At 49.7% G+C, this 14,309-nt stretch overlaps 1 protein-coding gene across 2 annotated transcripts; it reads left to right on the forward strand.

Moving 5' to 3' along the window:
• Positions 1 to 21: 21 nt before the first annotated feature.
• On the forward strand, positions 22 to 13,885 carry chrne (cholinergic receptor, nicotinic, epsilon). Of its 2 annotated transcripts, XM_069186759.1 has the most exons (13): positions 22 to 127; positions 1,192 to 1,993; positions 4,498 to 4,631; positions 5,125 to 5,169; positions 6,071 to 6,180; positions 6,677 to 6,832; positions 7,780 to 7,877; positions 8,141 to 8,341; positions 9,262 to 9,376; positions 9,916 to 10,030; positions 11,790 to 12,003; positions 12,112 to 12,245; positions 12,591 to 13,885. In XM_069186759.1, the coding sequence occupies exons 2-13, from the start codon at positions 1,924 to 1,926 to the stop codon at positions 12,756 to 12,758; spliced, it is 1,560 nt and encodes a 519-aa protein (XP_069042860.1). In that variant the 5' UTR covers positions 22 to 127; positions 1,192 to 1,923; the 3' UTR covers positions 12,759 to 13,885. The 2 variants fall into 2 exon arrangements, with proteins under 2 accessions (XP_069042860.1, XP_069042861.1); XM_069186760.1 differs by lacking the exon at positions 22 to 127 and having other exon boundaries at positions 1,191 to 1,993; positions 12,115 to 12,245.
• Positions 13,886 to 14,309: the final 424 nt, after the last annotated feature.

The raw sequence follows: 14,309 nt of genomic DNA on the forward strand, positions 1-14,309 counted from the left end.
GAAAAACAGCCCCCGAGCCCCGCCCCCCTCCGCGCGAGCTGCAGTCCGAGCACGTCCCTCCCCCCGGGCACCGCGCAGGAAATCACCGTAAAGCTCCAGTCCGGGTAAAAGCCACAGAGAAATCAGGGTAAGAGCAGCAACGCGGAGATCAAGGCAAAAGCACGGGAATTCACAATGAAATCAGGGTGCAAGCATAGTATAGCAGAGCGAAATCAGGGTAAGATATCAGCAAAGCGGTGATCAAGGTAAAAGCACGGTACTTCACAGTGACATCAGGGTAAGAGAGCATCAAAGCGGTGATCAAGGTAAAAGCAGAGTAAACCACAGTAAAAACATAGTAAAGCACAGTGAAATCAGGGTAAGAGAGCAGTAAAGCCGAGTTCAAGGTAAAACACATCAAACTGAAAGCAGGGTAAAAACATAGTAATGCACATTGATATCAGGGTAAGGGAGCAGTAATGCGGTGATCAAGGCCAAAGTACAGTAAACGACAGTGAAATCAGGGTAAAGTACAGTACAGCAGTGATCAAGCGCAGTAAAGGTCAGTAAAGTGTAACAAAGCACACTTGGAAACAGGGTGAAAGTGCGGTAAAGTGCAGTTAAACAATAACATAATGGTAAAAGCACACTGAAGTGTAGTAAAACAGTAATATCACGCTAAAAGTGCAGTAAAGCAGTGATAAAGTTAAAAGCACGGTAAAGCTCAGTAAAGTGTAGTAAAGCACAGTGGAGTCAGGGCAGAAGTGCGGTAAGGTGCAGTGAACAGTAACATCATTATAAAAGCACAGTGAAGTGCGGTAAAACAGTGAAATCAGGGTAAAACACGGTAGAAACGTGAGGTCACGGTAAAAGCGCAGTAAAGTGTAGTAAAGCCCAGTGGAATGAGGGTGTGAAACTGCAGTACCATGATAAAAGCACAGGGAAGTGCGGTAAAACGGAGAAATCAGGTAAAAACATGAGATCATGGTAAAAACGCAGTGGAATGAGGGTGTGAAAGTGCAGTACCATGGTTAAAGCGCAGTAAAGTGTAGTAAAGCGCAGTACCATGGTAAAAGCGCAGTAAAGTGTAGTAAAGCGCAGTGAACCGCTAGTCCGTTAGCGACTCCCTTCAGTTCAGCCCGTCCGGCCTCCTGGCTGCACGGGTGAATGTGAACGGGTGAATGTGAACGGGTGAATGCACTTTTTTTTCAGAATGGACCAAAGTCTTGGGATTGACTCGGTAGGGGAATAAGCAACATTCGTTTCTGAAACCATCCGGAGTCGCTGCTCTGTGTTAATAATATCGTTTCTGGAAGCCAAGGGGCTCGAGTCTCCGGTGATGAAGATCCTGCGCTTGTCCATCTGGGGTGTGAGGAGACGCCCTGCCCCACAGGCGAGCAGTGACCTGCCCGAAGATCACCCCGTTCATTCCCTTCCTGGTGGCGCTGACCCCGCCAGTATTCTTCAGCCTGGATTACTGCAGGCCATGTACAGCGCTGTAAAACCACTGGTGTGATCGATCACAAATATACCTGCTACTGCTGCTGGAATGGAAATATTCGGTATCCCGCAGCTTGCAACCTGAACGGGATCTTTACAAATGCTTATTGGGCATTTTAGCTAATTTGTCGGCAGTTTGAAACGCACGGTTGTCATGTCCGTTCGCACCTCTGACTGCTGCGGTAAGAAGTGCTATCGCAAGCCGTCGTGCATGCTGCAGGGCTAACCGCCGCCGCCGCCCGGTGTGTCTTTAAGGGAAAGTTATCGCCCCGGGCTGTGAAACGCGATACCCCGCAGGCCAACAGCTGGCGTGTGAGGGGGGCTGGGGGAGGAGAGAGAGAGGCGAGCGGACCCGGGGGAACCGCGAGTCCGAATCCCCCTCTGCCGAGCAGCGGAACCGAGCCCAGAAGCGCGCCGGGAGCCCCGCTGCGGTGCCGAGTCGCCATGCGTCCCCGATCCCTGACCGTCAGGCTGGTTCTGGCCGTGGTGCTGTTTTCTCTGTGCGCGCTGCACGGTACGTGAGTAATTACGGTAATGGTTCTGCGTCGAGTTACAGCGCTAAGACTGCATGACTTCTGCTGTCATGGTTGTGTACAATGTCACACTACAGGGCTTGGGTGCGTATCTTTAATACACTTCCAACTCATGGAGATTCGGATGTTATACAGTTTACGTTACGTTTGTCTTTCTCATTGCGCAATAGGTCTTTACTTCTGTCTCTGCTGTAATAACCACCCCTCGCTACTAGTACGATGTTAATGTACTGTAGTGTCCAGTGTGTCTGTATTAACCCCTCTCTCTCTCAGTGCAGTGTTAATGGACTGTAGTGTCCAGTGTGTCTGTATTAACCCCTCTCTCTCAGTGCAGTGTTAATGGACTGTAGTGTCCAGTGTGTCTGTATTAACCCCTCTCTCTCTCAGTGCAGTGTTAATGGACTGTAGTGTCCAGTGTGTCTGTATTAACCCCTCTCTCTCAGTGCAGTGTTAGTGTACTGTGGTGTCCAGTGTGTCTGTATTAACCCCTCTCTCTCAGTGCAGTGTTAATGGACTGTAGTGTCCAGTGTGTCTGTATTAACCCCTCTCTCTCAGTGTAGTGTTAATGTACTGTAGTGTCAAGTGTGTCTGTATTAACCCCTCTCTCTCAGTGCAGTGTTAATGGACTGTAGTGTCCAGTGAGTCTGTATTAACCCCTCTATCTCAGTGCAGTGTTAATGTACTGTAGTGTCAAGTGAGTCTGTATTAACCCCTCTCTCTCTCAGTGCAGTGTTAATGGACTGTAGTGTCCAGTGTGTCTGTATTAACCTCTCTCTCTCTCAGTGCAGTGTTAATGTACTGTAGTGTCCAGTGTGTCTGTGTTAACCCCTCTCTCTCTCAGTGCAGTGTTAATGTACTGTAGTGTCAAGTGTGTCTGTATTAACCCCTCTCTCTCAGTGCAGTGTTAATGGACTGTTATGTCCAGTTAGTCTGTATTAACCCCTCTATCTCAGTGCAGTGTTAATGGACTGTAGTGTCCAGTGTGTCTGTATTAACCCCTCTCTCTCAGTGCAGTGTTAGTGTACTGTGGTGTCCAGTGTGTCTGTATTAACCCCTCTCTCTCAGTGCAGTGTTAATGGACTGTAGTGTCCAGTGTGTCTGTATTAACCCCTCTCTCTCAGTGCAGTGTTAATGTACTGTAGTGTCAAGTGAGTCTGTATTAACCCCTCTCTCTCTCAGTGCAGTGTTAATGGACTGTAGTGTCCAGTGTGTCTGTATTAACCTCTCTCTCTCTCAGTGCAGTGTTAATGTACTGTAGTGTCCAGTGTGTCTGTGTTAACCCCTCTCTCTCTCAGTGCAGTGTTAATGTACTGTAGTGTCAAGTGTGTCTGTATTAACCCCTCTCTCTCAGTGCAGTGTTAATGGACTGTTATGTCCAGTTAGTCTGTATTAACCCCTCTATCTCAGTGCAGTGTTAATGGACTGTAGTGTCCAGTGTGTCTGTATTAACCCCTCTCTCTCAGTGCAGTGTTAGTGTACTGTGGTGTCCAGTGTGTCTGTATTAACCCCTCTCTCTCAGTGCAGTGTTAATGGACTGTAGTGTCCAGTGTGTCTGTATTAACCCCTCTCTCTCAGTGCAGTGTTAATGTACTGTAGTGTCAAGTGTGTCTGTATTAACCCCTCTCTCTCTCAGTGCAGTGTTAATGTACTGTAGTGTCCAGTGTGTCTGTGTTAACCCCTCTCTCTCTCAGTGCAGTGTTAATGTACTGTAGTGTCAAGTGTGTCTGTATTAACCCCTCTCTCTCAGTGCAGTGTTAATGTACTGTAGTGTCCAGTGTGTCTGTGTTAACCCCTCTCTCTCTCAGTGCAGTGTTAATGTACTGTAGTGTCCAGTGTGTCTGTGTTAACCCCTCTCTCTCTCAGTGCAGTGTTAATGTACTGTAGTGTCAAGTGTGTCTGTATTAACCCCTCTCTCTCAGTGCAGTGTTAATGGACTGTAGTGTCCAGTTAGTCTGTATTAACCCCTCTATCTCAGTGCAGTGTTAATGGACTGTAGTGTCCAGTGTGTCTGTATTAACCCCTCTCTCTCAGTGCAGTGTTCATGGACTGTAGTGTCCAGTGAGTCTGTATTAACCCCTCTCTCTCAGTGCAGTGTTAATGGACTGTAGTGTCCAGTGAGTCTGTATTAACCCCTCTCTCTCTCAGTGCAGTGTTAATGGACTGTAGTGTCCAGTGTGTCTGTATTAACTCCTCTCTCTCAGTGCAGTGTTAATGGACTGTAGTGTCCAGTGAGTCTGTATTAACCCCTCTATCTCAGTGCAGTGTTAATGTACTGTAGTGTCCAGTGTGTCTGTATTAACCCCTCTCTCTCTCAGTGCAGTGTTAATGTACTGTAGTGTCCAGTGTGTCTGTATTAACCCCTCTCTCTCAGTGCAGTGTTAATGTACTGTAGTGTCCAGTGTGTCTGTATTAACCCCTCTCTCTCAGTGCAGTGTTAATGTACTGGAGTGTCCAGTGTGTCTCTATTAACCCCTCTCTCTCTCAGTATGTGAGAACCAGGAGTCACGGCTACTTAAAGACCTGATGAGTGGATATAACAAGAGGATTCGACCGGCCAGGCAGCCAGGAGACAAAGTGCAGGTCCAGGTCAAGCTGACTTTGACCAACCTCATCTCTCTGGTACATATCTGCACAGCTCCTTCACTACACAACCACACAAGTGTTGAGCTGTACCTGTGCAACATCTTACCTACACTAATCTACACTACATAACTGTGCCTCTACTTAAGTACACATCTGCTTCCCCACAACACTACACTGCATACAATTGTGTGGCAATAACCATCCATCCAGTCCAGTCTTCTCTGGAGCCAGTTAACCTACCGGTGTGTTTCTGGACTGTGGGAGGAAACCCTTGTGAACATGGGGAGAACATACAAACTCCACACAGACAGCACCCCAGGAATCGAACCCGGGGCCCCAGCACTGCGAGGCAGTAATGATAACCACTGCATTGCCCTGCATACAATATGCATATATGAATATATTGCCACAGGACGGTAGCAAACAAATCACACAAGAAGTGATACCGCCGCCCACACAAACTACATAACAACACACGTTGCAAACACCAAGCCTCAGTGAAAGAACTGAGCTCTGCTTTCATTTTCAGAATGAGAAAGAGGAGGCACTGACCACCAACGTGTGGATAGAGATTGTGAGTAACATCTTGTCTCTTTCTGTCAATTCTGTCTCATTTTGTTTTTCAATTGAAAGAGCGTTATTCCCGTGAGTGGTGAATCAGATTTCTGCCAAAGGAATAACAATTAGTGAAATATTGCCTGTCACTCAGGACAATGCCATTATTATTATTAGCGAGGGTGACTGTCTGTTGCTCAGGCTGTGGCACGCACTGATCTGCAGCTCTCTGTTGGGTTTCCTTCCCTGGAGATTTGGAAGCTATTCTGATTTTGGCAGGAGTGGGAATTCTGGGATTAGATTAGTTATTTTGGGGAAGGATGTTTGTCTGATCCTGGAGTATTTCTGACAGTGCTGCAGAAGGTACACCTCTTTCTGTGGTCACTAGGCCTGATCTCTCCGGACAGCCAGGTCTGTCTGTGTCCAGTTTAAATGTCCAGGCTGTGGTCACTGAGCCTGTCCTCTCTGGACAGCCAGGTCTGTCTGTGTCCAGTTTCTGTGTCCAGGCTGTGGTCTCTGAGAATGTCCTCTCTGGGCAGCCACAGTCTGCCTGTGTCCAGTTTCTGTCCTCTCTGGACAGCCAGGTCTGCCTGTGTCCAGTTTCTGTGTCCAGGCTGTGGTCACTGGGCCTGTCCTCTCCGGACAGCCAGGTCTGTCTGTGTCCAGTTTCAATGTCCAGGCTGTGGTCACTGAGCCTGTCCTCTCTGGACAGTCAGGTCTGCCTGTGTCCAGTTTCAATGTCCAGGCTGTGGTCACTGAGCCTGTCCTCTCTGGGCAGCCAGGTCTGCCTGTGTCCAGTTTCTGTGTCCAGGCTGTGGTCACTGAGCCTGTCCTCTGTCAGCTCTGTTTCTCCTTTCTGTGTCTCACCTGGTCAGGCACTCAGAAGGAGTGTGTTGTGTGATCTCTCTGTCTCCTCTCAGCAATGGAACGACTACCGCCTGGCGTGGAACTCCTCGGAGCACGATGACATCTCCGTGGTGCGCGTGCCCTACAACATGGTGTGGCTCCCCGACATCGTGCTGGAGAACAAGTGAGCAGGAGCGGCGGCAGGAGGAGCCACTCCTCTGTCTTTCCCTTCACGCTCACTAGAGCCCTGCTGCTCTTTCTCGTCTCATTGCCAGTCTTTTCAAAGTGCTTCAACGGTCATCCTCGCTGGTCACTTGCACCCTCCCCTGTCTACTCCGCCCCCTCTTCCAAAGTCTAGGGCCGTCTCTTGCCCCATCTCAGTCTCTCTCTCCCCAGTCCCCCCAGTCCCAGTCTCTCCCTCCCTCCCCAGTCCCCTGTCCCAGTCTCTCTGTCCTCCCCAGTGCTCCCAGTGCCAGCGGCCCTGTGTTAGGGGGCAGTGCCCTGTGTCCTGCAGGCTGGCCCACCCTCTGTCTCTCGTGTTAACATTGCACTCACTTTCCCTATCTGGACAGTAATACCTGTCGTTCCCTGTCTGCCCTCTCCTCTCCCCCCTCTCTCTCCTTTCTCTCCTCTCCTCCCTCTCGCTCTTCCCTGTGTCCCCCTCCTCCCCTCTCTCTCAGTATCGATGGGAAGTTCGATGTGGCCTACTATGCCAATGTGCTGATCCACCCTGATGGCAGTATGTACTGGCTGCCCCCAGCTATCTACAGGAGCGCCTGCTCTGTGGAGGTCACCTACTTCCCCTTCGACTGGCAGAACTGCACCCTGGTCTTCAGGTGAGGGTGGAGTGAAAATAGAAATGACCAGCTGAGAGCCTTTGACATTTAACAGCTGTAATTAAACCAGAGTTCTGTACTGAACACACATCACACACAAACACACACACACACAGGAGACAGTTCTGTACTGAACATGCGTCACACACATACACAGGAGACAGTTCTGTACTGAACACACATCACACACATACACAGGAGGCAGTTCTGTACTGAACACGCATCAGACACATACACAGGAGACAGTTCTGTACTGAACATGCATCACACACACACAGGAGGCAGTTCTGTACTGAACACCCCTCACACACACACACAGGAGGCAGTTCTGTACTGAACACGCATCACACACATACGCAGGAGACAGTTCTGTACTGAACACCCATCACACACACACACAGGAGGCAGTTCTGTACTGAACACGCATCACACACATACGCAGGAGACAGTTCTGTACTGAACACGCATCACACACACACACAGGAGGCAGTTCTGTACTGAACACCCATCACACATATACACAGGAGACAGTTCTGTACTGAACATGCATCACACACACAGGAGACAGTTCTGTACTGAACATGCATCACACACACAGGAGGCAGTTCTGTACTGAACACGCATCACACACAGGAGACAGTTCTTACTTGTGCAGTGCAGATCTGGAGAGGGTGATGGCAGGAGAGCGATTTGAGAGCTGCAGGACAGAGAGAGAGACCAGAGTCTGTTCTGTCCTGGAGGAACAAGCAGCACATGCAAACATGAGCCCAGAATAGAGGCCCTGATTTGAATCTGTTCCTCTGATCTCCAGCCACCGATTCATTTCCTTCTCTGATCTCTCTCCTTGTCTCTCGCATCCTTCTTCCTTTTTTCCGTGCCACTCTCTTTTCAAATTTTATTGCCAGATTATTTTTGTGTGACCTGATGCTGACCTCTGACCTTTGCAGGTCACAGACGTACAGCGCTAATGAGATCGACATCATTCTGGCGGTTGACACAGGCAAGACCATAGAATGGGTGGACATTGACCCTGAAGCCTTCACTGGTACATACTTCTATACGCACAGTGTGAACTATATAGTGCATAGCATACACACTGTATACAGACTGTACTCACTGTACACACTGTATAGACACAGTGTTTACAATATTTTGAAATTATTGTGAGCAATGTGTTGACGTTTTCTTCAAGAAGCTGCAGTATCAGACCTGGTGGGAGGGGTTTGGGGTGTAAGCATAAAATGGATCTCTCAGCTGTAGCCAATGGTGGCCTGGCTCACACTTGATTGACATATCATCTCTCCACAGAGAATGGGGAATGGGCAATCAGGCACCGCCCTGCCCGCAAGGTCATCAACAGGAGGTACACTCCTGATGATCTGGAGTACCAGGAAGTGCACTTCAATCTCATCATCCAGCGGAAGCCCCTGTTCTACATCATCAACATCATCGTGCCATGCGTGCTCATCTCCTCGCTAGTTGTGCTAGCCTACTTCCTGCCTGCACAAGGTCAGACAGGAAGTTGCATGCTTGCACCTCATACCCCCTCTCTCCTGGTCCCAGTTCCTCTTCCTCTGTCCCAATCCCTCTCTTCTGGTCCTAACCCCTCTCTCCTGGTCCCAGTTCCTCTCCCTCTGTCCCAAGCCCTGTCTCCTGGTCCCAATACCTCTCCCTCTGGTCCCAGCCCCCCTCTCCTGGTCCTAATCCCTCTCCCTCTGGTCCCAATCCCTCTCCCTCTGTACCCAATCCCTCTCTCCTGGTCCCAGTTCCTCTCCTTCTGTCCCAATCCCTCTCTTTTGGTCCTAACCCCTCTCTCCTGGTCCCAGTTCCTCTCCCTCTGTCCCAAGCCCTGTCTCCTGGTCCCAATACCTCTCCCTCTGGTCCCAGCCCCTCTCTCCTGGTCCTAATCCCTCTCCCTCTGGTCCCAATCCCTCTCCCTCTGTACCCAATCCCTCTCTCCTGGTCCCAGTTCCTCTCCCTCTGTCCCAAACCCTCTCTCTTGGTCCCAATCCTTCTCCCTCTGTCCCAATCCCCCTCTACTGGTCCTCATCCATCTACTTCTGTCCCAATCCCTCTTGTGGTCCTAATCCCTCTCTTCTGGTTCCAATCCCTCTCCCTCTGTCCCAATCCCTTTCCCTCTGTTGCAAACTCTCACCCTCTGTCCCAATCCCTCTCTACTGGTCCTCATCCATCTACTTCTGTCCCAATCCCTCTTGTGGTCCTAATCCCTCTCTTCTGGTTCCAATCCCTCTCCCTCTGTCCCAATCCCTTTCCCTCTGTTGCAAACTCTCACCCTCTGTCCCAATCCCTCTCTCCTGATCATAATCCATCTCCTTCTATCCTTATTTCCAATATATCCTTATCCCAAGTCACCTGTGTCTCTGTTTCTCCCTGCTGCCCTGTTCACCTATGCCTTTCTCCTTTTCCAGCTGGAGGGCAGAAGCTGACAGTGTCCATCTCGGTGCTCCTGGCTCAGACGGTTTTCCTGTTCCTGATTGCCCAGCAGATCCCGGAGACGTCGCTGTCAGTGCCCCTCATCGGGAAGTGAGTCGGTCTCCACAGGCCCTTGACACTGCGAGCAAAGCAAGGGACAGTTCACAGCATAGGACAGGACAGTAATAATCAACCAATAGATTTCTCTCTTTCTGGCTGATTTCTTATTTTATGGAAGAAGGTTTGTCTAATCCTGGAGTATTTCTCACAGTGCAGCAGAAAATGCTGTACAAAATTTTATGTCCAGGCCGTGGTCACTGTGCCTGTCCTCTCTGGACAGTCAGGTCTGTCCAGTTTCTACATCCTGGCTGTGGTCACTGAGCCTGTCCTCTCTGGGCGGTCAGGTCTGTCTGTATCCAGTTTCTGTGTCCAATGTCTTTGGTTCTCTTTATCTCTTTAACAAATTTAGCTTTAAAACAACTATTTCCCTCCCTATGGGCTTGTGAAAATGATCTTTTTTTTTAGTTTTGCTTCAAGCTGTCTTTCACACTATCAAGTGTCACCGGCTGGATGGACTGCTGTCTCCTTGGCTAATTCAGCTTTTTTTTCCCCTCCTCTTCCTCTTCCTCCCTCCTCCCTGTCTCTGGCAGGTACCTGATTTTTTCGATGTTTGTAGCCACTCTCATCGTGACCAACTGTGTCATCGTGCTCAACATCTCCCTGCGCAGTCCCAATACGCACACCATGTCCCACGGCATTCGACATGTATGAACACGCCTGCTGCACCTGTCACACACATGTCAGACACCTGCAGTGCACATACTGCACCTATCACATTCCATCCACACGCCTGTCGCATACCTGCTGCTCACCTGTCACTCTCCATCCACACACCTGTCACACGCCTGCAGTGCCCCTGTCACATACCAATCACAGTGCATCCACATGCCTGTAATGCTCCAACCACACGCCTTCACATACCAGTCACATACCTGCTGCACACCTGTCACTCTCCACCCACACACCTGTCACACACCTGACAGAGTCCATCCACACACCTGTCACACACCTGTTACAAACCTGCCACATTCCATCCACAGACCTGCAGTGCCCCTGTCACATACTTATCACATTCCATCCACACGCTCGTCACACACCTGTCACACGCTTGCCGCACACATGTCACTCTCCATTCACACCCTGTCACATGACTGGAGTGCCCCTGTCACATACCTATCACATTGCATCCACATGCCTGTCACATGCCTGTTACATGCCTTTAACACCTCTGAAAAACCTGTTGCATACCTGCTGCACACCTGTCACTCTCCATCCACATACCCATCGTATGCCTGTCACACATCTATCAGGCTCCATCCACACACCTGTCACACATCTATCAGGCTCCATCCACACACCTGTCACACATCTATCAGGCTCCATCTACACACCTGTCACACATCTATCAGGCTCCATCTACACACCTGTCACACATCTGTCAGGTTTCATCTACACACCTGTCACACATCTGTCAGGTTTCATCTACACACCTGTCACACATCTATCAGCCTCCATCCACACACCTGTCACACATATATCAGGCTCCATCCACACACCTGTCACATATCTATTAGGCTTCATCCAAACACCTGTCACACATCTATCAGGATTCATCCACACACCTGTCACATATCTATCAGGCTCCATCAAAACACCTGTCACACAACTGTCACACTATATCCACACACCTGTCACATATCTATCAGGCTCCATCCACACACCTGTCACACATCTATCAGGCTCCATCCACACACCTGTCACATATCTATCAGGCTCCATCCACACACCTGTCACATATCTATCAGGCTCCATCCACACACCTGTCACACATCTATCAGGCTCCATCTACACACCTGTCACACATCTGTCAGGTTTCATCTACACACCTGTCACACATCTGTCAGGTTTCATCTACACACCTGTCACACATCTGTCAGGTTTCATCTACACACCTGTCACACATCTGTCAGGTTTCATCTACACACCTGTCACACATCTATCAGCCTCCATCCACACACCTGTCACATATCTATCAGGCTTCATCCAAACACCTGTCACACATCTATCAGGCTCCATCCACACACCTGTCACATATCTATCAGGATTCATCCACACACCTGTCACATATCTATCAGGCTCCATCAAAACACCTGTCACACAACTGTCACACTATATCCACACACCTGTCACATATCTATCAGGCTCCATCCACACACCTGTCACACATCTATCAGGCTCAATCCACACACCTGTCACTCTATATTCACACGCTTGTCACACACCTGGCGCATACCTGTCACTATCCATCCTCACACTTGACACACGCCTGTCGCAGTCCTGTCGCATGCTGGCCACACACCTGCCATGTGCAAGTGTGCAACATCGGTGATGAGGAATTGCTAGTGTGTCAGTTTTAAAGAAAGAAGGAAGTGCTCTGCAGTGCTGTCCCTGTCTCCGCTCTCAGGTGTTCCTGGAGGTGGTCCCGCGGATCCTGCGCTTGACCCTCCCCGCGGCGGAGGAGGGGGGCGGGGAGGAGGCGCCCGCGGTGCGCCGCCGCAGCTCATTCGGCCTGATACAGCGGGCGGAGGAGTACGTGCTGAAGCAGCCACGCAGCGAGATGATGTTCGAGAGGCAGAGAGAGAGACACGGCATCTCGCGCTCGCACCAGGAGCCCTACGGTGACGAGGGGCAGGGGGGAGGGAGATGAGGAAGGGGGGGTGAGGGCATGGGAGGGAGCAGGAGGGATGAATCTCCGTCTGACTCTCGCTCTCTGTGCTGCCCCCCAGCAGATGGTATTGACGTGGGCACCACAGCCAGCCTTTATAAAAGCCTGGCGCATTGTGCCCCTGAGATCAAGGAGTGTGTGGACGCCTGCAACTTCATTGCACAGAGCACCCGTGAGCAGAACGACATTGGCTCGGTGAGCACTGGCACTGCATGGGCACAACTGTGCCACACTAGTATGACACACAGGAGATCGGCATTTCACAGACATGCTGGCACTGTAGCACTACACTGACACTGCATGTGCACAAGATTGGACTAGTACCATAACAGAGAGGACATGGGCATTTCACAAGACACACTGTCACACTAGTATGAAAGATGGGGCATTGGTATTTCACAGGTTCACTGGCACCACATTGACACTATATAGGCACACTTGTACGCCATGGTCACGACTGTGACCCGTGAATACAGCACTGTCACTGGGGCAGTGTGCTGATGCTGCACTCACTCTGCCTGCTCTCTCTGTCTCTCTCAGGAGATGGAGAGCTGGGTGCTGATCGGGAAAATGATCGACAAGGTGTGTTTCTGGGCGGCCATCCTGCTATTCTCCATTGGGACCATTGGGATCTTCCTGATGGGACACTACAACAACGTCCCCGAGTACCCCTTCCCTGGGGAGAACAAGAAATACGCCCCTAATTAAAGAAGAAGCCCTGCCTTCCCAAAACAGCTGTATTTGTTCTCCTGCAGGCGTAAGGCATATACAGGCGGCCCATTCATTACAGTGCTGTGGTGAAGACTGGGCACTGTGGAGCAGAGACTGGGCTCACATAGGGAACACGCTGCCATGGACTGCCAGTGTACACCAGGGGGCGCTAACTCACCAGTGTCCACCAGGGACTTTCAAAGTCAGTTGTCCTGTGTGGAGGACGGGGCACTGTGGTGCAGGGAGACTGGGTCCACACTCAGACAGGACCATGGGGAACTCACTGCCGGCTTCCATAGCCTAGTAACATCCTACTAACACATGGCGCCCTCTAGTGAGCACGAGTGACATTGGTGCCCTTGATGAAATCCAGTGGTATTCGTGCACACTGGAGAACAGTGCTCTGTGCAGTCCTTTCCCATGTTGCTGTTTTTTATGTGCACCCAACCTCATTGCTTCACAGTGCAGTTTCCGCTGTACAGCTGTTTGAATTAGCCGGGAAGTGTTGCTGTTTAACTTGGACAATGTACTATCCTTTCTGTAGAGCGGGACCCTATAGAGTGTACTGCTGGGCACACTGACGCCAGTGTGAGAGCAAGCCTCAGGAACACTAACACGTGAGACGAACATGGACATTCTTGGCTCCGAATTCTGCAACTACGGAGCCATTGTAAGAGCAATAACCCAGAACAGTTATTTATTTTACTGTTGTAAAATCAATAATCCAAACTAGTTATTTTTTACCTTTCATTACTATAGAACAGTCACCTGTTGTAAGATCAGTAAGATCAGTAATGTTGAACAGTTATTTCTGTTGTAAGATCAGTAATGTTGAACAGTTATGCATTATTACTGTTGTACGATCAGTGCTGTGGAACAGTAACAGGGGGGATTATTTTTCTGGACCTGCTATGTTTTGAAACACGCGAATCACTGAAATATCACTGCTCTGGAATTGTTTTTCTGTATTTTATGAAATTATATGTGGCAGAAGTGTGGAGTAGTGGGTAGGAGCTCTGGACTCCAGACTAGTGAGTCTGAGCTCAAATCCAGAGTGTGATACTAATGCTGTTGAATTCTCGGGCACTCAGGTTTCTATAATAAAGTCCTGCTGTGTGAATGGGTACTCTCTCCACAAGGCTTTTGTAAAGGGGAAATAGTTCTCAATTGAATTATCTGGCTTGAAAACGGATTGTCATCCCACGGATTTTGTGAAACAGTTCAGCCACTGCAAGATAACTTTTGTAACAAAAACGAGATGGCAAGATGGATAGTCGGGGAACTGTTACAAGGCTCTTTAAGATCATTACTCTGGACCAGCTAGGTCATTGCAAGATTGGAGTACCTGAAACAGACGCTTCTGTTTCATCGGTTACTGCGGCCGTGTCCTTGTAATACGCACTGCTATAGAGATGGACCACCTGCAAACAAGACCAATCTCTGTCTCAGGAATGCAATTTCCAGACAGACACAGGACCGTAGGGAACAGCCTTACTGACACAAGGGGGCGCCAACACCACACACTCCATACCATGGCTGCGTATTGTT

This window comes from Lepisosteus oculatus, chromosome 3 (genome assembly GCF_040954835.1).
Source record: "Lepisosteus oculatus isolate fLepOcu1 chromosome 3, fLepOcu1.hap2, whole genome shotgun sequence".
NCBI classification, from domain to species: Eukaryota; Metazoa; Chordata; class Actinopteri; order Semionotiformes; family Lepisosteidae; genus Lepisosteus; species Lepisosteus oculatus.

Bases quoted from the DNA above. Each gene is read 5' to 3' on its own strand.
- chrne (XM_069186759.1), top strand. From the start codon at position 1,924: ATGCGTCCCCGATCCCTGACCGTCAGGCTGGTTCTGGCCGTGGTGCTG. The intron at 4,632-5,124 runs GTACATATCTGC...TTTCATTTTCAG, and splicing joins TGACCAACCTCATCTCTCTG to AATGAGAAAGAGGAGGCACT. The intron at 10,031-11,789 runs GTATGAACACGC...CTCCGCTCTCAG, and splicing joins TGTCCCACGGCATTCGACAT to GTGTTCCTGGAGGTGGTCCC.